This window comes from Chroicocephalus ridibundus, chromosome 6 (genome assembly GCF_963924245.1).
Source record: "Chroicocephalus ridibundus chromosome 6, bChrRid1.1, whole genome shotgun sequence".
NCBI lineage: Eukaryota > Metazoa > Chordata > Aves > Charadriiformes > Laridae > Chroicocephalus > Chroicocephalus ridibundus.
The window spans coordinates 42,934,973-42,958,947 of record NC_086289.1 but is presented as its reverse complement, the minus strand read 5'-3'; the positions used below and the strand labels follow the sequence as shown (position 1 = coordinate 42,958,947).

General features: G+C 42.3%; 1 protein-coding gene across 1 annotated transcript; it reads right to left on the bottom strand.

The window, feature by feature from the left end:
- Positions 1 to 11,288: 11,288 nt before the first annotated feature.
- Positions 11,289 to 23,774, bottom strand: LOC134517530 (cytochrome P450 2J4-like). The gene is made up of 9 exons (XM_063339116.1): positions 23,604 to 23,774; positions 22,091 to 22,253; positions 21,076 to 21,225; positions 19,827 to 19,987; positions 17,734 to 17,910; positions 15,751 to 15,892; positions 13,801 to 13,988; positions 12,500 to 12,641; positions 11,289 to 11,467 (listed from the first exon to the last, which is right to left on the bottom strand). The coding sequence occupies exons 1-9, from the start codon at positions 23,772 to 23,774 to the stop codon at positions 11,289 to 11,291; spliced, it is 1,473 nt and encodes a 490-aa protein (XP_063195186.1).
- Positions 23,775 to 23,975: the final 201 nt, after the last annotated feature.

Here is a 23,975-nt window from a genome sequence, read left to right as displayed (position 1 = left end):
GGGAGAGGCCTGGGCAACTGGTTGTGCTCAGCAGCACTGTCGCAGGGACACTGCACTCTCTACTGTCATCTTACAGGCTTTTCACATGCCCAGCCCCCTCTGCTTTCATTCTGACTCTCACGGAAAAGGGAGAAAGAATGTGAATACTTCTTGCCAAGGTGCAGGGTAGCAAGATGAAGATAATGGGCCTGGGTGAGTCCATGATTTTCAATAAATCAAAGATGTGTTTGTCAGCTCACAGAAAGTATAAATTTCCAGTTGGAAGGAGTTATACAAGTTTTTACCTTTACACTTTGTGCTGACCTTGGTGTGTTCTCCGAGAAAGCACAATCCAAGTGCTTTTGCATGTGACCTCATTAGTCTCCCCTCTTCTCTGGGATAAGTCAAAACATGGAGCAGTGCCCAGTGTAAAATGGTCATTGCGGTTTCTGTTCCTGCCAAAAAGAGGTCACGAAGAACCCAGACCAGGTTGTCTTCATCAAATTGCAGAGCTGGGGTTGCCTTTAATCTTCAGGCGAGAGAGGAGTGAGTTTAGAGTACAGCAGACAGTACATGCAGTTGTTAACTCCAGATGACTTCAGCAAACAATGTTTTGCAGAATATCTGATTTTACAAAGCAAATAAATGTGAAGAGCAGTAGAAAATAGCAAGAATATCTCTTAAGTCTGTTTCTTCATGTCTGAACAAAGTATCCTATCTCGTAGGCAGAAGTACTTTGAACGATAGTGAAAGACCAAGCTGGAAGTTTTTCAATGGCAGACGTTTCTTTCAGAGATCTGCTGAACTCAGAACGCTCCATGGGATTTTCTTATTTCAGTGAAAGCTTTAGGACAAGTTTATAGAGTCCCACTCCTCCATCACATGCCATCCTGCAGGGACAGAGCCCTGTGGTGTCCCTGGAAACTGCAGTGTTGTGTGTTCCTTCTTTACCAAAGAATGTACAAAACATACAAGCCCTTGACAAGTGAAAACCTTTTTGTGAAGATCTGGGACATGGTTCATGATCCAGGGCAAAATACCATAAACCAGTAGCAAACACATAGCAGCCTTGCCTTTATTCTTTCTACTTAAATTCCTAGCAGCTCTCTCAACATATTGAAGTATCCCAGATAAATTTTGGCAGTAAGATCTGCTATTTAATTTTACCAAGAGATGTATTTTGGCACCATGAGACCGGTTCAGTGTCAGGTCTCTGATTAGCAGCATCTAAAAATATATGGCTAAAGCATGATTAGGAAACATCTGAAACACCTAACCTGAATGACTACAAAAAAAAGAACACTTTGGTTGTCAAGAACAGAGAAGGCAAAATCTCAAGAAATAGTTTCTTCTCATCTGACAAACAAGCTTCTAGATATTTCTGCCACAGTGCCATACTGTCAGCTAGGATCTAACTGCTGCTGCAACTGTCTTGCAGCCTTTTCTGCTTTTCATGTTTTGTCCTGTGGATCATACCTGGATTCTTTGTATTGATCATTATTCCATTTGTGTTGTTTATATTTTTAATTTTCTGTCTCTTGTAGGACTCCTCTGTCTCAGCCTTTCTACATGTGCAGGATATGATCTTCAAGCAGTTTTTTAACTGGTTTTCCTGGTAACAGTTGCATAGAGCCAATGGTACTTAGAGGAGGTTGGGAGATGATACCCAAATTAAACATGTCATTCACTCTTCCTCTGACTCATGTTCTCTACGTGATACTCATAGAGAAATAATTGCTGTGAGCCCAGCAAGAACACTCATCAATATTTTCGAGGCTGTGCTGCATAAGGTTGTACCAACGTCTCTTTTGAGGGTGATAACAGAAAAAAGCAGCCCACAGCCAGTGAAGGTATGCAATAGAAGTGGTAATCCCAGCAGCTTTGGTAGAAAGAAGATAGGTAATTCTGTGTAATATCATATCCTGTCTGAGACTCTAATCACAAGGAAACAGAAATGAAGCTTTCTAAAGCAGAGAAGAAATTATGTCCTTTTAAGCACCCTTTTTATAACCTTGCATTATTATTGCAATCAACATTTTCAAGAAATCTTGTTCCCTCATTCTTATATCTTGTATAGTGACATGGTCAACTCGGCATGCTCTGCTACATACAGCAAACCCTTCTGAAGGAATTTTGAGTGCTAATGTATGACAGCACAGCTTGTTCCCAGCACTGATCTGTTGACACTTAACACTGGAACTCGGGAAACTTCTCAAGTCTTACCTGGCACTTTACGGTAAAACCTCTGAAAACCCCTTGCAATGTAGTGAGGCCTCTGGGACTTCCAAGCTTGGTCTGCTGGCATCCCACAGGGCTTATACTTAACATTGCCTGGCATGGATTTGTCTCTTCAGGGGAACCTCTTGAATCACCTAAGTGCACATCAGTTGCCAAAGAAGCTCAGAATTAAAAAAAAGAATGGTGAATTCTGACAATTGCAATGTTAGAAATTATTATAAAAAAACATGAAGTAGGAAAATACATGTGAAATAGATCCCTTCTGCAGGTGGACACCAGGTCTCCTCTGACTCATCCCTTCATTGCCTTAGCTATAAGCCAGCAGTGGCAGATCCTGTCTTAGACTAGACCCCGTTCTGAGTCTCCATGGCTCTGATGACAATACCTGACAACAATCTGGGCATCACTATGGCAGTAGATCTCTTCATTCTCCTTCCTTCTGCATATGTTTAAGGACATTTGTCCCTATTGCAGCTTGGATTAGCAGCAGGCACAGGCAACAGCACAGAGAAATCATCAGCTTGTTTGTATGTGTTTTTCTTGGACGTACACATCCCCTATGGCAGGTTGATTTCTCTCCCTGGGAACCATCTTCCTGATTAGAAAATCATTCAATACCAGTTTATCTGATTTCTCCTCTCCCAGAATGATATGGCTTTCCCTGTAACAGTCTTCATGGCTTTTTGCAAACTAGCAACATTTGCATTAGAGAATATATTATCTCTTCTGATTAATTCTGACTCAAGGTGCTGGATTGTGTCCTTGAAGACAAAACACATAGCTTGTTGAATGCCAAAGTTGCCAGTCATTTTTCCCTTCCTCTAGCAGTTCGAGGATCCAGGCCACTCCATGACATTCTTAAGTCATCTCTCTCCTTTTGCCTCATTCTGGAGAGAATTTCTTACTGAGAATTTCTTTATTCATGAGGTCTCACTGAAGAGAGATAGGTCTTAAGGAATAATGGGCTGGGGAAGAGAATCCTTAACTGAAATGTACCAGTGACGGTATTGTTACTGCCTAATATGGCGAAAGAAAAGTAGGTAGGTCGCCGTAAGTTAGGCTGGTATTTTTTAAGGAGAGAGGCTTAAATAAATCCATGTTTATTGCATGGAGCACCACGAATGTCTTTGGACATTCAGTACTGCTAAATACCATACCACTTTACCTCTGTAACTTTATTTGGACTTGGAAATCTCTCCATTAGGCTGCCTGTGCTTGCAACAATAAACTAAAGGTTTTCAAATTGACTTAATTGTTCCCTGAGGGTGAAAATACTGCTTTCTTAAATGGCTTTTGGCTGAGTCACAAACACTCCATTTTCATTCCCTCTCCGGCTCAGAAGGCTCCCCTAAATCCACACTTTTTTCCATGCACTCTGGCAGTGACGTATGTTTTCGCAAGAGGAAGCTACCGATACAGTGTTACTCCACATATAACACACCTTATTTACACGGCATCTTTTGATTATTTTATCATTTATCTGCTAGCTACTTTAAATATATAAGTTGTGTAACTTCCTCCAGATGTTGTGTTGGCTGTGGAGCTATCTGAAACCAACATAGCCTGAAGCCTGTTTCCAGTGGTGGGGAGAAGAGCTGGGTCAGGAGGGCTGGTCTGCTGTGCTCATCACAGCTCAGACACTGCTAGACTAGGAAAGAAAAACTGGAGCTGCTCAGCACTCCCTTATCGCCTTGCTGCTCCCCGTTTGTCCTCTTGTTTAGTATATGACACTTTCCCACCAGCTATTTCTCACCTGGTGCACCGTAGTCTCTCAGCTCCTACTGAGACTTGCCTTCTAAGAGCAGTGGATTGGCAGACTGGAGAGAAGTTGGACAGCAGATCTGCCAAGGCTGCTTCTTGGGCCCGAAAAAATAACATCACTGCAGCCAGTGACAGTGGGGCAGAGCACTGGACACAGATCTGACCCTGGAGGGAGCTGAGATAGCAGCTTTTGCAGTGGAGGCTGGAAATTGCCATTGCCTCAGATGGCCAAATAGAAAGCAAAGGGAGTTTTTGCCAGCATGCAATATAAGGGTACAACCAGGTTCACATGAATATAATGTCCTTCTAGACAAGCACTTGTAACTCTGTCCTTCCCCAGGGATGTTTCAGGACTAGAAAAAGAGGTCTGAGAGCTTTGGTGTTTAGTGACAGTAGGATGTGTAATTAGAAGCAGTCCACCTCACATATCACCACAGTTATCCAGCCCACATCAGGCTTCTTACAGGCTCTTCTAACAGGTGCCAAACCTCAGTGAGGAGGTACTCACTTTCTACCAGTCATGGCCAGTTCTTTCTCTTTTCCCCTGGTGTATCTTCATTTTCTTCCTTTCCTCCCTTACTCCAAGCACTGCTTTTTGCTCACCTGCCATCTCACCCAAACTCCGATCCACCTTCTTTACAAGCTCTCTCCCTCCAACACATCTTCCTCATCCCCTGAACCCCAACATCTGCCCTCAGGCTTCAGGAATCCATCTTTCCCACAGTACTTTCAGTCCCAGGCCAGATGCCTTTTCTCCCATCCTCCAGTCACAGCCTTTTATAAAGTTCAGCTCCTGCCAGTCTAGCCCAAGCTCACCATCAGGTGAGAGTGTTTTGGTCTTCAGCTGTTTCTAGCTTGGCAGCCACGCCACAGTGCTCACCTCAGTACTGTCCAGATTCTGCTTGGGCATTGCCCTCCTGCGTGCTGTAAGAAATGAATGCGTTGCAAGGACCACTCAAAGCTGTGGAGCCAGGCAGTTGTCTCTTTCATCCACTGCTCACATTCAAACTGATCCGTGCTACGTAACACAAACTCCTGCTCAGGTTGCGGTGAAAAGCATCTTTGAGAACCAGCTACCCACATCTTCCTTCTCTGGCCAAACATAGCAGCAGTAACAATTAAGCAACATTAATACTGGCCACTTAAACTTGAGCTCTGTTATACCCCTGCTGGTCAGTGGAAGTGAGTTAATAGATGGGATCAGAAAGTTAAGGCTCCCCTATTGGAAAGACAAATAAAGATTAAAAATTGGCAGGTTGCTAATAATTACACTGGTAAGTGAGTTACATGAATCTTACCTCTTACAAAGTTCACTCATCTTCCTCCACTGGTTGGACAACTGAATCCTGCATGCTGTCTTATAATTAGTCTACAATCACTCAGGAACTTTGTATACCTTTCAGTCAAGAATGTGAGTGATGTTTTTGAGTACTAGCACTCCTAAATAAAGCTGTACTCCAAATCCTGACTGGTGTTTGTTGCCCTGAACAAGCCTTCTGTATCTGGGTAGCTGCCTGTGCATTGGCTTTGTGCTTATACCCTCTGAACTCCTACAGAATCATAAACTCATCCTTTACTGTTCCTTTATAAATCATGACTGTGAACTGGTTTGAACTCACCAGAGCTAAAAAAAGTAATAAAAAAAAAAAAGGCAAGAAAAACTGTTGGCTTTGTAAGATTTGGTCTCAGAGAAGACACCTTCTTGGTAGAGCTGATTAGACCAGACCTCCTGCTCTGAATTACTGTTAAAAGGCAAAAAGGCACCGTAGTGTAATTCACCTCAACAAATGAGAACAATTTCTAACAGCATGATTTCAATCTAGAGAGACATCTCAAAGGGCTAGGGGAAAACGATGAAATGAAACTTACCTATGCATGTTGGAAAAAGGTTAAAGAGCTGGCATTTCTTTTCTTAGGTACAATTTCTATCTACAAATCTAATCTAACAAAATGACTTGCTGATTCAAATCATAGTACCCATATCTCCCACCATTTGATTTACAAAGCTGCCTTAGCTGTAATGTTTTGAGTGAAATGGCAAAGCTGTTCTTCAGACCCCATGTTTGCCATCTCTTGTCCTCCAATCATTATATGGTACGGCTTATCTGATCTGTCTGGCCTATATCATTAGCTGTAACAAATACCCAGAAGTAAACCAAATATTCCTTATAGAGTCCTGCTCTCAAAAGGATACCCTTGCTTTATCCTGCTGTGTGTTTCTGCATATACAGCCCTAGACCTCTATTCCTCTCTCTCTTCCACTGAATATTTGAGTTCAGGGCAATTTTTGTCAGTACGTTAACTGTATTTTTCACATGTTGAAACTCAACTGCCCCCAAATCTCCACAAAACTGTTCTTTCACGACACTGAGGGTTGTTTTTCCTTTCAGTTTAATTCAGTTGCTAACATTATTAAAGTAGTATTTCACAACGGTAAACGTAATGAAGATACTGAAGATAAAAAAGAAGTGGGCAGATAATGACATTTACAGCGTAAGGATTTTGTGGGGAGGGTTTCCTCATCTTGGGTTACCCACAATTCCCAGTTTAAGGCTGCCCTGACAGCATGGGCTTGGATGCAGATCTGATATCCGATGATACATGGCTCCTTAACAATGCATTAAAAGAAGTGCGTGTAACCCCAATTCAACTAGCATATTATCTCTTTGGTTTTTTGAACCAGAAATTCCATTCTAGTACTGAAGAAAATCTGATTTACTGTTCAGAACGCATTCTTCTCACCTGAAGACATTGGCAAATGAATAAATTAAGCTTTGAAAAGAGCCAGCAGCAAGACTTTTAATCAAAGGCAAATGAATGACATTAAGTGCATTTTTGCTCATACTCCAGGATTACAAGTTGCTTGGATGAGCATCTTTTTCTAGTCTCCCAAGTTATGTCTCATCAAGCACTTAGTGGTCAGGGCACTGTCTGAAAGTAACAGCAAATTGTTCAAATGGAAAATAGAAGACAATAAATGTTCAAACTGAAGATAAATATTGAACTATTTTAACTCTGAGTAAAGGCATAAAACTTAAGCGTAGTGTGTCAGATGAAAGTTCAGCTGGTCTCATCTTCTGTTTCTGACAGCATATGATAGGAGATGCCTTGGGAAAGTTTGTAAGAACAGGACAAACTAGGAACACTGTATTGGTATTAAATAACCCAAAAGTAATTTTCCTGCTGAAAATTTATCCAATTGCTTTTTGAACAGAAATAAATGTTCAGTACAAGTCCTGTGATGAGGCATAAGTTACCAATAAGGCATGTGCAGTGCAATCCCCTCTGGTTCTTTAGAGCGATCTCCCTTTTTGTTGCACTTGACGCCTGGCAGCCCTTCCATTGGAGAGACAGTGAATATTTCCTTTTCTGTCACCTTCTGTCTGATCAGGGTTTTCTAGACCTTCTCAAAAGTACAGAAATAGTTTCCCCAAATGTGCTATGCTGATGCAACAGACAGTATTTTTTCAAAATTTAATCCCATAAATGTCAAGTTTCCCCACTACATGCCATTGATTCACTTTTTCATACACTGGAACATCAACAGGGACAATTTAGCCTGAGCCTTTGACACAAACCAGTTTCATAAACAACTTGTTGGAACAGAAGGGAAAAAACATCAACTCTTGCTCTTAATCTCTGGATGGATGCAAAATCTACCAAACTTTTGCACAAGGCTCTCTTGTCTCTAGTTTCTGTGTCTTCCTTTTGCCAGGAGTTTCCCGGAGTTTGGCACATAGCCTGATGTATGATTGTGGCACTAATTGCTACCCTGGAGAGCCCTACCATGACACAGGAAGAAAAGCACAAGAAAAAAATTAGCAGAGGATCCTAGTATCAGACAACTTGGTAATATTTTCCTTAACTGTAACCTTAGCAGAGCTGAGCACCATATAATGATAGGCAGCTCCCTCCTCTCATATCCATCAACATTAAAAGTTTTAGGCTTTCTGGATTCACACACTCCCTCTATCCTGCAAATATGAAACAAAGTAGCCACCTCTGCAGTTCTGTGACGTGAACTCCCTTTCCCCCAAAGGAATCGTAATGCTTTAAAAAGTAATACAGCCAGTTGTGGACCTTTCCCTGCAATAAACACCTGCAACCTGGTTTCAAACCCTTCCAAACCATATTATTAAGGATGACAGTTCTACCACAACTCAGAGACCTGAGGCTGTGGTTGACACTGGTTATTAAAAAAAAAAAAAAAAAGAAAAAAAAGAAAGGATGGGGTGGAGAGTTAGTCACTCCACTTAAAAGAAATGTTGCAGCACTCCAGTCATCAGCACCAGGGTGTACACCTTTTAATCTGTCAGCTGTTTGATGGCGTAATGCAGACATGTGCCCAGGGGCTGTAGCCAGTGGGCAGCTAAGTGGTGACAAGATGATGATCAGGAGAGAAAGCAGCACTTGGAGGGGCAGTAGGGGAACAGGAAGGGCTGTGGACAGGGGACTAGGGAAGCCAGTTCAGCCAATCAGAGGTGACTCTGCTGTCATCCCTCACTGGTACCTGGCCTGGGATCACTTCAGCTCTTTCCCCGTAAGCTGCAAATTTCTCCACTGCCAGAGGTCAGCCAGTCCAGGAGCTGGAAGTCTGTAACCCTGGACAAGTACTGGGAGAATGATCTCGGGGGCCGGGGGGGGAGGGGGGCGGGAAACAGTTATTCTCCATCCCAGAAACACTCCCAAGCTTCCCAATGGAGTAGAGGAAGCGCAAAGTTAATTTTATCAAATTTCCTAAGTTTCTGTTTGCCTTCCACCATCAGCTGTCTTCAAATCTTTATGGGAATACATGGGTGTAAATTAGTGCTGTAGGTTTCCAGACCTATGGCACTAGCCCAGAAAACAGTCTGGCGGTCTGACCCATCTGGACTACTCCATATTAGTAGGCTAGAGGCTACTAGAGGCTACACACACTGCATTGGCTCCACTGCTCAGGAACAGCAAAACGGTTGTACAAGACTGTCTGGAAACTCGGTCTCCTGAAGGGAGAGCTGGGGGGCTCCTGCCAGTTTTTAGTTTTTAGTACACTCTTCAAAATCAAATGTGCTTCTTTGTACTGGTGGACAGGGTCCCTGAGGGGATGAAATGGGCAGTAAATTACCAGTTCTTGCCACCTTGTGCCACTCCTGAGTCCTGCCTAGTCACGGGGAAGCAATCTATCAACAGTACTGAGTACAGCTTCGGTTTCAATGGACGTAATGTTCCAGCCCTTGAGCACAACCAGCTTTACACACATCTTATCATTAACGTCTTCAGTGAGTTGCAAGATGACAAGAGGAGTGGGCAAAGGCAGTGAGAGACACCATCTCTAGCAGGGTTAGTGGAGAGGAGCAGGTGTGGGAGGGTAGGGCGGAGGACAAGCGCAGATAAAGCTGGAAAGGAGGCTGAGCAGAAGTGTGTAGGCCCTAGAAGAGTATTTGATATGGTGTGTGGAGTAACAGGCTAGATTATTTGTGACAGACATTGCTTTTGTGAAACCCCTTGGCGTCCTGATTTGCCTTCCAGCCCAGCAAGCCTGCCAATACTGGGTTGTACTGGAGCTGACCACTGCCAGAGCTACAGGGCATGCCAGGATCTGGTCCAGCTCAGCCTGGTTTTCAATAGTTCTCACTTTGTTTTAGTAACAGTCTCCTCCATTTTAAATTCAGGAAGTTCAGATGTACTGCAATGATTTAATTGCAAATAGTTTATATGCCAACATAAAAGCACTTTTGGTCCTCATACAAATTCAACCCTAACTTTATGGCAGTGTTTACAGACAGCTCTACTCAACTCCAACATTTGAATCCTTTCCAAAAGTGATTTGCATTCAAGAATACTACAGCATTTTGCTTTAACAAAGCTACAGCTGAACTTGGCTGTCACCTCCAGCTGTATATTTAAACTGTCTCAGTCTTGAGTTGAATTGGTGCCAGCGAGCAGCTACATTAAGTAATAGATATTTTAGAATTCCTGCATCAAGTCATCATTTATGTCTTTTCTTACACTGAATTACTTCCAGTGCGCCCTCCATAGTTACTTTGAACACATGTGTTCTTTTCATTGTCCAGAGCCTCGAAGAACAAATAAATCAGGTCTTCCAAGCTCCATCCTGGAAACTCACTGGTCATTGCTTTCAGCTCAGCACTGATTCCTCTACTAATAGTTGTGCAGAAAAGAGTTAGAGGAGACAGAAGCTTGATATGATGAAAGGATGTAAGCAGTGGGAAACCAAAAGGGAAGGTGAATCTTGAAGTAGAGTTTGTATGGATAAAGGGTAGGTAGGAGTAGGAACTGAAACTGGGAAGGAGGATTGGAAAGAGGTTGAATGGAGAGCAGGAAGTGTGGTATGGATTGTAATGAAGGAATAAAAGGGCCCAGAGAAAACGGGAAACATCTGAGCATTCAGATAGCCCCTAGAGGCTGTCTTCCAAAGTCTCTACATTCCTCTGCTGCAAAGTTAGCAGTGAAACCCACTGGAAAAGTGAATATCTCATCCCACATTTATGCCTCATACAAGCAGAATTGATAGTGGAAGTTATTTTACACCATAGAAAGCTCATTTAAAACAAAACAAAACAAAACAAACCCAAAAAAACAAACCAAGCAACTAAACAACAAATCACGTGGCAGTACATTATAACAGTGGTCATGCTCCCAAGTCACACATCCACATTGCTAGTAAGCACCAAATTTAAGTTTCTTTCTTCAACTTCAGATTGACTCTCTTTATCTTCTAGATGGTAGATACTTATATCAAATTCAGACATTAATGCACTCGCATTCTAATGTGTTTCCCGGGGTTTGGGTATTGTTTTTTGGGGGGTTCTTTTTTGCAACTTGTCAACAAATTAAAGTGTCTAGGTTCAGGACATTAAAACCAAAATAGGGCCCTAAAAGTGTGTTTTCCAGAGTCAAGTTACTTGAGGTCACCAAACCACTCATAGAAATGACACCTACTCGGCTCTTGCTGAGTTCCTTTGTTGAATTTCACAGAGATTTGCTCAGGAGTGATCATCATGACGATTCTGCTTGGCTAGGACAAGGAGACACAGCACGTTGGCTTCAGCTGGCAACCATAGTGTCTTGCTTCAAGTGCTTTCCAAGAGGAGAAAATGGTTAAGATCCTTGCGAGAATATCTGGGACTTTCACAAGGACAAGACCAAAATTACTGGTAGTCTGGATCTTGGCTTGCGTCTGCTTTCTGAATAGCCCTGGGATAGACTAATATCAATATCCTGGCTAGTAGAAGAAGATTCATACATTTGAGAGGAATTTCACTGAAGTAAAGGTGGCTGTCTCATGCTGCTAAGTGACGTGGTGCAGCCTAGCGCGGAATGGCACAAACCCTGTAGGGGTGGGGCTGCAGCGTGCCCCCCCAAATGGGCTCTGTGTTGACCTTTGTCACCCCCTCAGGCAGCCGGAAGGTGAATGCCCGCAGCAGGTTGGCAAAGAAAATGAAGAGCTCAGTCCTCGCTAGATTCTCCCCCAAACACACACGGTGCCCTGCAGAAGGAAGAGGGTAAGAACAGTGAGTGCCTAGGAATTTTTTATTTTCATAATCACTTTGTTCATTGTTGTTATAAGCAGAGGTGGTTTTTTTTGTTCAAGGCCAGGATCATGAAAGCCACAAAACTAAAACTTCGTGAATTCTTTCTCAGAAATATCCCATCCAATGTCATAGATTAGGAAACACCAAATGAAAAACTCAATGAAAATCCCCAAGGTACCACCGTCATTTCTGTCTTGACCTTGCTTGCCCTGGAAGAAAATTATTTTCCTTTTACAGGAGATGTTGAGCTTCAAGGTCATACAAAAAGAATCTGACAGCTGTTTGCACATGCTTTCTTAGCAAGTTAAAGTCAGCAGATCAGCATTACTTAGCAATGGCATTTGCAATTGAACAAAGGCTTGGTGACTTTACAGGCAAAGCAAGAGGCCTAATGTTAATTTTCAAGGGTTCCTCATTGGAACCAATGGCATGAGAGGACACGTGAATAATACATTCACATTTCCAGATTAGCAAACAAATAAAAGGAAAGAAAAAGCCAAAGGAACTTTATTGCTAAGTGTGATCTCTAACTGTGTGTTGTTATCTTATTTCCTTCTTTTGCAACTGGATTTGCAGTTCTGTAAGCAAGACCTTAATCCTTTGTTTACCAGGATGTGTTCTGCTTTTCTTTCAGCTTGTTCCTTTAAAAGGGATTGCAAGTAACTCCAGTACACACAAGACACATTGCTTCTCAGGAAAAATTATAATAATATAAAGAATGCTACAGACAAAACTTGTGGATTACTGCAGCATGCGATAAGCCTAGGAGGTTCAGGAGTTTGAGTGGGATTCCCACTGCAGTGGCCTAAGAACAGTTTGGATCTGACAGCACAGAAGCACCTTACTTGGCAGATACAAGCCAGTATTGTTCTTTAAAAGCAGCAGATGGCAGAGATAGATGATGTTTTCAGAAGAAATACCATAGTCTCACATTTCTGTGTTCTTATCTAATCCGTTGGGTTGGTTCAAACTGCCAGTGCATTTACCTGCTGAGAATGGTAAGAAGGCTTCCCGAGGTATAAAGTTTCCTTCTTTATCCAGAAAATGGCCAGGGTTGAACTGCCGAGGTGTCTCCCATTGCTCAGGGTCGTACAGAGCAGATGCTATATTTGGAATAATGATGGTGCCCTGCAAGGAGGAAACTCGATTCAGTTCCAACTACTAGCCTCTCGCCCATCAGTTTCTGCCTGGTGGATAAAACTGCTGCTTGTTGCCATTTCTTTGTAATAAGCAGATATGATGTGAGTTTGTGATCATTTTCTGAGTTGGAAATTATCGGTTCTCAGCCCTGCAGCTAAGTCAGTGGGTGTTAACAGCATTAGTGATGTCGGTACAACTGCATTGTGACCACTTTAACTACTAATCTTAATAACACTTCTAGTAGGACTCTTTTGTTGATATTCACGTCTCAGCATTGGAAATCTCTTTTTGGGCTTAAAAGAGAGAGAGAAATGCATCCAGAAATAACTGAATACTTCACTGACAACAACCTCTGAGCCCTTTTAGCAGTGGTACATCAGGCTTTTTCTTTACCGGTTGTTCCCAGCAGACCAGTTTGTGTGCCTTAGCTACCTGGCTGTCAGAGCAGACAAAAGAGTGAAACCTTCACCACAAAATGAGTTAGGTGGGGCCAGTCCCAAATGCCAGTAATGGTGCTGGCCTCTCCCATCTCTCTTGCAATAAAAGCAACCAATTCCTGTTTCTTGCTAGTGTTTTACAGTGAGAACTGGCACCCAGCATAGCTTATGTCACTCTAAAAAATGCCTTACTGGCTGTGAACGTGTTTCTTAGGCAGTATTTGGGAGCAATTCCCTCACTGTCAGCTGTAGCCAGCAAGCTCTCTGCTGTTAGATGTTCAGGCAGGTCCCTTACTCATGGAGCCAGTGGAGCTATGAGCCGTCCTCTCACAAGTTTTTCTCCATCCCAGGAGTGCTGGCACTGCCAGGTTGGGCAGGGATGTCTTAACCAGTGCTTTGGCAAACCAGTTTCTCCTCTCAGTTCATCCCCAGCCAAGCAGAGCTGGTCTCTGTGGTTGTGCTGTTGATCAGAGGGCAGGAGCTTGAGGCTTCCGTGGCAGGGGAAGGGGTCTTATCAGCTGTTTGAGCATCAACACACTAAGCAAGAGACTTATTTCATTCCTGGAGCCACAAATGGTAACCCTTCCCCAGGCTGGGGTTCCTGGGTTACAGGGTGAATAGTTTATAGATGGAAAACGGGTTACAAAACTGGAGTAAAGCTAAATGTCTCTCTGATAAAGAAAGAACAGAGGCTGAAAACCTGTCTGTACCTTTTTGATGGGGAATCCTAGCAATGTTGTGTTCCTCACGCACACTCTGGGCATGCCGACAGAGACGATGTTGCTGAAGCGTTGGATCTCATGAATCACAGCATTAGTATAGGGCAGTTTTCTCCGATCCTCATAGCAAATTAACTGTGAAGAATCCAAAACAGCGTCCAACTCCTTCTGCACTTTCTCTGTGGAGAAATATTCAACATTTCAAATGGAAAAAATGCTTAAAATATTTTAACTAGTCTCTTTTCTTAGAGAAACAGGAAAATGTATTATTTCAACATAGTATACTAAGTCTATAACCTGTGATTTAATATGATTTGATGCCTGAGTTTAATATATGAAAATAAAATTAAACAGGAAAAAAATCCCAACAGTGTGGTCCAGAATCATAAGCAAGGACTATACTGTACTTATTCCAGCTCTGACATTTATCTTACAGAATGCTTGGTGGGTGTAGGGCGAGTCACCCAGCTCCAGGTTTTGATGTTGTATAGGGATTGCTTAGTTTACTTTATCTCAAAATCTAAATCTCATTTGCAAAATTGACACAAATGCCTCAGATATTAACTCCCAGTGCAAGGGATGAGTTGAGCAGAGTTGGTCCAAGTATGGCAACATACTGTATGAACAAACAACACCTTAATCAGCCTAAAACCTTGGATGCAAATATGCACTCAGTGACGCAGTCTTTTCATCCTCCTACTGAGGCTGTGGGAATACAGGTATCTCCCTTGCTTTCAGTGCTAAAGCACAGCAGATGGAAGAGCCACCAGCCCCAGGAGTACCCGAGTCCTCCTTAAACCCTGGCCATGTCCTTTCTCTTCCTGACTTAGATGTGGAAGAGGAAACAGCCTGGATGTACAGAGGCATTCATGGAATCGGTGTTAATTAGATAAGCAACATCTTTTGCAACATTAACTCAGAAAGCGACAGTTTGTGTGTACTGTCAGCAGTTCCTGCCTGAAAAACACCACCTCCGCATATCAGGTAGCCAGAATCTTCCCCTTAAACTTCTTTTTCTATTCCTACAGTCTTTCCATCCCTCGCAGATGTTCCACAGTCATGTTTTGTTTGCTCCTAAGGGTTGTGTGCTGCTTTGTGAACAAACTGCAGCAAACATTACTGGTTATTTAAAGACTAGATGCTAGCACCATTGGCTGGTTACACCCTGAATATGCTCTGCGTAAACCTCGAGGCCACCCCTGAAAAACCCATATTCAATGGATGCCCACTGCCTTAGCCTTGTGCATGAACCACTCAGCAAAGACAGGAAGGAGTCACCGCATTCTCCAAGGAAGTGTAAGGATTTGCGCTGTGCAAATTATCTTGCATCTCTCTATCTGTTTCCTGACAAGAAAAATGCAGGAAGACGCAGCCAGCTCTACCAGGGACCATGGGCCTTCCTTAGGGCAACCTGCAGCCCTTCGTAACCTGCCAAGATCTGTCCAGCTGGTCTGTCCAGTAAGGGATCCAGTGGGTTGTTAGGAGTATTGGTTGTTAAGAGTATTGGTGTGCTCAGCAAGGAGTGTTGTGCCAGGAGGGGAAGGGAGTGTAGGCTGGCTGTGTGGAAAACACAGCAAAGCTGTGTTAGCACTCCTCATACTTGAAGGATGTCTGGAGCAGACAGGACTCTCAGAGCTCTCATCTCTGTTCCTGCTGCCGTCAGTCAGCCTGCGAACTGTCCGCACAGAGCACCTCACTGACTTGTCACTGCAAGGAGCTAACTTTTGTCTCACTGCAAGTGCCTTCAGCCACCGGGTTTGGTCAGGTTATAGGATGGGCTTCTGATTTTTTTTTCCTCTCCTGCCATTCTTTGTGTTTTCAGAGAGCGAAAGCCAGGCTCAACTAGTGGCTTTTGTGCCTGCAACTTATTATATTCAGCCACCATTAACACTTGTAGTACCTGCAGCATTTCACAGCAAGAATGCCTAGAATGCCTCTCACCTTGGATGTCTGGATTCACTACCATATAGAGCAGTCCCCAGTACAATGTTGTGCTTACGGTCTCTGATCCACCGAGGAAAAGATCATTTATAACATATACCAAATTTTCTTCATCATACTTGGGCTTCACCCCATCTTTAGTCTGTAGATGATGATAAAAAGTTGAAGTTAAAGCACAGAAGTTGGGTCATCCGGTATGCCTCCTGTGCAAGAGTCCTTATTTCCACAGTTGGCATATGCACAAAGAATATTCAAAATTACAGTTTTTGATGAGTACTAAGAGATTAATAGTTTCCCAAGTGGACATGGTAAGTCTGCATTGCTCTTTTGCATGAGGTGGAATATTCTTTCATTTAAAAATGGCAATTTTATGCCTGTTGACTTAATCACAAAAACTTGAAAAGCACACTACAAGTTTTGCAGTTAGCCTAGAGTGTACTTCTAAATAAGTGCCCCACAATGTGTCTCTTCTTGTGCCTTGGTCTCTCCAGTATTTTAGTGCTTGCAAATACCAAAGGAAAACCTATCTGAATAAATGGATCTCAACAGAACATCTTGAGAGTAATTTCTTCTCTCAGTTCAGGATAGATGTAAACTGGTGGGAGAGAGGTACCCAAGTATTTTCTTCTTATAATGAAGGAGTAAAATATAAAAACAATTAGAGAAAATACAGCGGGCAAAAACATTTAAAACAAACAAATTGCAATAACTTGCACCCCTGGCACCAGAGAAAGTTGCATCTTTGCCTCTAAAATGATTATTTTAGTAAATCTTGTCATACTCATTCAGATATAATGTACAGAAGGATGTATCAGCTCCTTCCAGAGTCCATAAGTCACCACTGTGAGAACACAGCAGCCTGACTAGCTGAAAGCTTATGACCAGAGGTAGAAGCTACATAAACTTCACCTACCCTAGGAAAGAGATGCTTCTTTTAGCTCCCAAAAGTATCCCAAAATGACTAAGTTTGAAGCAGACACTCTGATGCTCCTAGCAGAGCCTCTGGCTCATGAGTTTCTTCCTGCTATGGAAAAAAAAAATAGCAGGGGCCAGGAAGAAGATTAACAACTTGTTATGGCATTGTTTGTGAAATTGTTTCCTAGGCCCTCCAATTTGAATACAGGTGCCAAGGCAACCGTGTCCCAAACTGTGGGGAAATTAGAGGTAACACAGGCTTTGGACCTCCAAATGCATCCCATTTAAGACCTACTGATGACAGCATCCATCTGCCAAGAAAGCTGACAGGTGTGATGTATAACATACCTATTCCAAGGTTGGTCAAACAATTAAGTAGGTTGGGATTGCTGGGGTGTAACTGCTGAAAGAGACGGGGCTGGAGGTGGAAGGACTATTCCCTTTTTGGTGCTGCAGGAACGATACCAAGGGATTTCAGGGTAGCCTGGAAATCCTTTTAAGAGTGGAAAATCTCCTCAGACCAGGACATAAAGAGAGTTTCCAGAAAAGAGAAGATCCTCCACGAATGGTTCCCTCCATGGTGGGAGGAACCACACCGTTGTGGAGCACAAGGACAGCCAGTGCTAGGGCACACACTGAAACCCAAAGAAACATGTCGGCTATTTCAGGGTAATTATCTATGCATGCCTATTTAATCCTGTTGAAAACATGAAGTACCCTGCTGTAGAAGATGAGGTAGTCTACCAAAGTTATGTAACCTACAGGCATTTACTACATCTCCTATTTACTGCAGGATTGAAGTGTACATGTGGATATTTTTACGGAAAGCAGATGATAGCGCATGAGATCACACCCTAACATACTTTGTGGTAATTTGTTTAGGTAACCAAAACATAAAACTGTGAGCCTTTCTGGGAGACATGCGTTGATAAGTCCCAAGCTACTGTATTCCCATTTAGAAGCCTATGAAATGTAAGAAACTGATAAGAAGGGGTCAGACTAGATGATTTAATGGTCTGTTTGGCCTTATACTCCATAAATGTGTGATCGGGCAGAACAAACACTTACTTTCTCCATCTCAGCCAGGTAAAAGTCAATGAAATCCTGTGGTTCGTCTGGCATCCCTCTCTCCACGTGTCTTCTGATCTCCTTCCTTGCAAAATTGCTCAGCACATCATAGCCAGATAACGCCTTCTTATGAGGACCAGGAAGATGGCACATCAACCAGGGTAACAATTCGTACACCTGCAGGAGTGACATACAAGAGGTTGTGTCAATTATCTGTCAGTAACAAAGCTGTTTTAAGAAACACCAAAAGGCCGAATTGTCCTGTCTGGAAATGTCAATAGTGGAATAAGCAAATTAGCATTCCTTTGAGTAGATTTTTGCCATCATGTGGGAAAACTTTTCTAGTAATTTTGACACACTTCTGAGGGTCAAGGCAGTACTGACAGCACTGCTCATGCCAGTACGTTTACTTGACTACTGCGGATCATTAGAAGACATGACTCCTGCACATTTGTAGACCCTAGCTCCCACACACTCAAAATGTAAGGGCATCCTTTCTGGTTAATGTGTGGCTACTAAGATTAACAAGTCTGCAGCCTCAAGAAACTGGTGGAATTCGTGGAGCTCACAGAGCTCAGACAAGGAAAGTATAGACTGGGTATCACTCTCAGAGCTGATTTAATTTTTTCTGTAAAGTCCTCATGACTGCTACAGGACCAATAATTGTTCTGAGGGTTAGAAATATTACATCTTCAGCCTGCTGAGCGCATTTATACACACGTGTCAACTGAAAGTATCATCCTCTGGCTTGGATAGCTCTCTCTCTGCAGCATCTGCCATCCCACCCTGCCAAGCAAACAGCATTTCTCTCTCCTCTCTTTGTTCTTTCAGACCTAACAAGTAAAGTCTCTCTAATTTTAAGTGATAGTTTGTAGGTCATCGCATTAACACTTCTTTACGTTTGTTTCCAGACTCACTTTGTAAGGTGCCCAAGGTCCCACAGATTATTATACACCAGAACCTGCTTTAACACTTCTCTGAATCTAAAGGGAAAATAGTGCTGTTAACATTTGCCTTTTTCATCCTGTTATCTGCTGGTTTACACCAGCCCCTTTCCTCTTAACCTTTGCACTGAAATGTTCTAAGCTCATAGCAGATATTAATCTCATTAATTCCTAATATTTTTCATAATTTAATTTTGTCCTATTGCAACTTGTTCCATTCTTATGACTCAGATACACAATGCTTACAAACTCTTGCAGCAGGGTGTTCTGAACCTCCTCTGCATTGTTAAGGTCTCCTGGCTTTGATCATCCACAAATTTTATCTGTTTTTCACTATGGGAAGGCTGTATAGTGCTACTCTCATATGATAGATTTCTTGAAAATGTATACTACCACATCAGCATTTTAGTTTGCCTTTTCATATAAACCTCAAATGTCAATGGAATTTGCTGTGCCATCCACAGTCCCCATTACACCCAGCTTGTCCCTCTTTAAGGGTCTAAACCACAAAGCCGAATTCATGGGTAAAACTTCAAGTGCATTTCAAGACACTTCAAGTACAAAGCTGGCCTTTATAGTACGTTGTGGGAGGTACCTACCAAAAAAATCTCTGACAGAACTTGAATTGTGAGACTGTCAGAGAATGTATATATTGGTTTTGTAACGTGTGAATTGCAAGCTATAGTGAAGTAATGGAAATATTAATAATGAATATTTTATTATTTGTGAGGGAGTCAAAAAAAAAAAAGAAAGAAAGTTGTCAGCATACAATTTCCAGAGTAGTAAAAAGCAGAACGGTGAATTCAATCATACCCATTCATTGGAGGAGAGAAGTAAATCAAGGTAGGAGGAGCAGCACTGCAGAGTTCAAATTTATCCCAAACTCTAGTCTCAAATTAAGTTTAAGGGTTTCTGCTAACAGTCTCAAAAATGCTGAAAGACTAAAAAAGCCAGGAGTCAGGAGAGACATGTCCCCGAAACTTGCAAAGAAACAAGAGAGTTCTTAAAAATGGCCTCAAAACCAAGGAGGCAGTAATAAGATCCCCAAGGACACCTCTTAGCTCACAGTTGCATTTGCCAGTTGCTCTGTATTTAGTGAAGACTCATTTTCTATCTATTTCAGAAAAAAATACCAAATTATTTACTCACCCGATGAACAACGCTGCCTGCAAATCTGAATAAATTCTCTGTGGCACTGATCAGTTCACGGAAGGTTTTGTCCTCATCAGAGAAGCGATATCCAAAAACCAGAGCACAAATTACATTTGAAATAGAATGAAAAAGAGGGAAAGAGGGATCCACAGGTCTTCCTGCAAACACAGTAACTGATACTCACTCTCAGTGTTTTCTTCAGGTGTTTCTTATACAAATAGGACAAGATGTTATTAGAGATTACATAAAACGTTCTCTTTATCATCTTTATTCATGCTGGGGCATGAATAGGGATAGAGATGTGACATTGATGTGTATGCATGAAAATAAAACAGTCTTAGAGCAAAGGACACTGTTAAACTGTTTCCTCATACCTCTAAAACAATCCCATAGCCCCTCCTGTGAAATAACATTGTACAACTAAGATCCGTTAGATGATATCATATCAAATCTGCTGTCCTCAGTTGTGTGGAAGACAACAAGTCAGAATGTAAGAAGGAAGAAATGTCACAGGAGCTGAACTAAGATAAGACAGTGACAGATGTTTTCAAAAATGTAAAAAATACTTAAGAAGAAAGACTGAAGGAGCTCGGGAAGGTTTAAGAACAGATGGATAGGAACTGCATGGTATACATAATAAAATTATTACAGTCTCAGCTGTGAACGGTAGATCATAAAATCTCAGTCTGAGCATTCTTTTTGAAATTATGAGACAGACATCCATCAAAAATTATTTGGATAGAAGTGATCCTGGCTTGGACTCTAGGATGAACCTGACAATCCACTGAAGTTCCCTCCCACCTCCTACTTTCTTTGATTCTCTTGCCAACAGTTACTTAGCCAGACAAACACTAAAATCCCAAGTTTACCTCATGGTAATGTCATTGAAATTTAGAGAAATGACTAAGCTCTGTAATACTCTTTAGTTACCTATTGTAGGCAGTCGGAGAACGGCTTGGCTATGCAGTTCAGTGACATTGTATCACTGTACAATCACGTCATAGACAAATGATTAGCCCATGGAGGTGGAATTTCAGGAGCTCCCCTTGTAATTAGGTCTATGAACAGCTTTTTAAGGAAGTAATTCCCACTTGTGGTACTACTCTCTAACTGGTATATCCAAACTAGGTAAGTTTGGATACACCACTCTGGACCTACCCCCATCCTAGGAAGGGGTTGGTAAGTTTGCATACTGAAGATACGGATCCAGGACTGAAAAGTGTCTGATTTCTTAGCAGATAGATACCTTTTAGGTTCGCAAAGAACTCCACCAGGCAAGCGGCTTCCTCTTGCACTCGATACTCCAGGACTTTCTTTCCCATTCCCAGACTGCGTAGAGTCATTATACCAAAGCGTCTCTGCTGCTTCCAGGAGTGACCACTTGCCAGTATAATACCTGAGGGTATTTCCTGGCATATTAATATTTGCCACAGACGTGAACAATTAATTTAAAAATATATTATAAAATACGCGGAGTAAATTAGGGAATACTCTGTGATACAATTTTCTTCAGGCAAAATTATCAGTAACCAGAAATCATAGCCAAACATACCTAAACTATAACTATACCACATGTTCTTAATATTGATTGTAGTTAATCTTTGAAAAGAGCAACCTAAGGATTTGCTGACTGCTCCATTTCTTGATGCCTTAAAAAAAAAATAAAATCTTACAATGCCTTTTTAGAAGATCTGTGTTTGATTTAGTATGGCAAATGCAGGGGAGGAAAAAGGAAAGACTGCAAACTGCTGAAATACACTAAGGAGAAGTGGGGGTTTGCGTGTCGGAGGCGCTCTCACAATCAAAACATTTAAGAGTGGCTGCAAACACAGCAACAAGACTTCTGAAGGAAGGCGTTATAGGTCTCTTGCTCATGATGGAAGATGTTTGGCAACCATAATATATACGGTTACCAAATACATAAACAAGCTTAGCATTCATGTAATCTATAGCAAAATCACATGCAGGAAATTGGATTATTCCGTGAGGAGGGAAGATTGCTGAGTTCTGAACTGGGATCACGTACATCTTGAACACAGCAAAAAGGTCGCCTAGAAACAGCCTGATCTGGAGTGTTTCCCGGGCTTGGGAAAGCTCAGGACAAAAGGCATCACAGCAAATAGTTATTCTCAAGAGCTAATGGAGGACCTTGACACTATCTGATGGAAGAGCATTGTGAAAGGGAAGATAATGGGTGAACAAGGCAGAGTAGTTTGCCAAGTCAACATTCCTGGGCACTGTTTATGGCAGAAAAATCTCACCTTTTCCTTTGGCCATTGCTTTGAAGAAAGGCGATATCATCCGCCCAGCAACATCTTCAGGGTGCGTGGTCATGCCGTCCTTCACTGCTTGATATCCATTCAGTATGACCAATGGGGCCCACCCGAACCACAAAGTATATATGTTACCGTGACTTTTTGCCAGCTGTAAGTGGAAAAGGTGCCAGAAAGGAACAGATGAACCCCATACATCTCAAATAGACACTGCATCTGCTATTCACTGGCCCAATGGCCAGTTTTGTGCCGAGAACATCATCCCCATGCAGATAATTATAGCTAGAAGCAGAAAGAGAACATAGTTTTTCTGAGAACGAGGGTTCAGCAGCCAATTTTATTTACCTAGGGGGAAGTGATTTTCTTTTCAAAGCACAGGCTGCAGCAACACTGCAGCAAAAGAAAGAAAACCTTGTATTTTACATTGCATCACATCCAACGCCAACATTTGTGCATTGTTAATTGAACAGCCACACTCTATGCCTCCCGGGGGCTCTATGCGTCCGGCTATTCCTTCCTTTCCAAAAGGAAAACAACTAATTAAACCCCTGCTCCATCTGCGTGCTCCAGGAGAGGAGGTGGAGCCAGAAACTAGGCAACAGCCATGAAGTGCCAGTGGGCTGCAGCTGAGCCCAGGGTTTCCTCACGGAACTGAGGAGAGCACCGACCCTTGGAGACAGCAGAGGTATCCAAGCAGGGTCAGGTGTACGACAGAGGAAATTCAATCATTTGTGGAAAAAGCTTTGTCCAAGAACGGGACTCTGCTCCAACACAGCCACGATGTTACAAAAGAGGTGGTAGACCACCAGAATTACATCCAGTTGATCACTCTAGTCTCTCGCTTCTCCAAATATTTCTTTAGACATTGGCTTTCACTCTCCCTGTTACAGCATCACTGCCTGTTTGAGTCTGCACTGCACCCGGTGATCTGAGCGTACCGTCTCAAGCATAGATCTGAATTAGAGTCACCTGCAAACCATTAGAAGAATTACTGCCGGGGTACAGGGAGGGACTGAGACTGCCTCAGGAGGAGCAGCTGTCTCTAAAAACAAGTGTCAAACAAATAGTTTTAAGGAGGTGTTGGAAGATGGGGAGTGTGTGCCCTTCCCCTATTACGAGCATACACACACACACACACCATATTACCTGCCTCATGATCAAATTTCACAATACCAGTGTGTCAGACTTTTAAAAAGTAACACATATGGATTTATCAGCAATGGAGAGGCATCTTTTCAATTATTGGTATCCTCCAACTTTAATAACAAGTTGGAAAACCTGTCCCCGAGTTTATTTGATTCTCAAGAACATTAAGTTCCTCATGAAGTTGACATATTCCACACAAGTGAACGCAGGAGTCTAAGAATCAAGTTGATCTGTATATGTCCAGACATCGTCTGTAACTTTTTAAGACTTAAAAACTTCACTTTGCTAGTAACATATCAGTTTTGTTTAAGCTGTGACTAAAATTAACCAATTTAGAGCATCTTAAAAGAAATACCTCCATCAGAAGATCCCGATGAAACTGAAAGTTCAGCAACAGCAAGTTCCCAAGCAATGGGAGAGGAGTTGGTCCAGGAGGTAATTGCTTGCATGCCTTTCGCAGTTTGAAAAACTCAACAATTAACAGAAAAATGATCAGGACTACAAAAGCTTGACTTATTGTCAGCATTTCAGAGCTGATTAATCAGCGTGTCTCTATCAAAAAGAAGGTACTGGAGCTTGAGAAAGGTGATCTTCCTTCTTGTTCCACCAGTTCTCTCTGCAGACTGAGGTCTGTAAAGTCTCGGTACCTTTCCCTCCCTCTGTCCCTCCCTCTTTATCTTCTGCCTGCCCTTTTCCTGCACCCCATACATTTCCCATACTGAGGTAC

What these genes read in the sequence shown, in the direction of transcription:
- LOC134517530 (XM_063339116.1), bottom strand. Translation starts at nt 23,774, where the DNA reads ATGCTGACAATAAGTCAAGCTTTTGTAGTCCTGATCATTTTTCTGTTA. An exon ending in ACCTGGCTGAGATGGAGAAA is followed by an intron (nt 15,893 to 17,733) that starts GTAAGTGTTTGT and finishes CATCATCTACAG; the next exon opens with ACTAAAGATGGGGTGAAGCC. An exon ending in TAGGATTCCCCATCAAAAAG is followed by an intron (nt 12,642 to 13,800) that starts GTACAGACAGGT and finishes TCCTCCTTGCAG; the next exon opens with GGCACCATCATTATTCCAAA.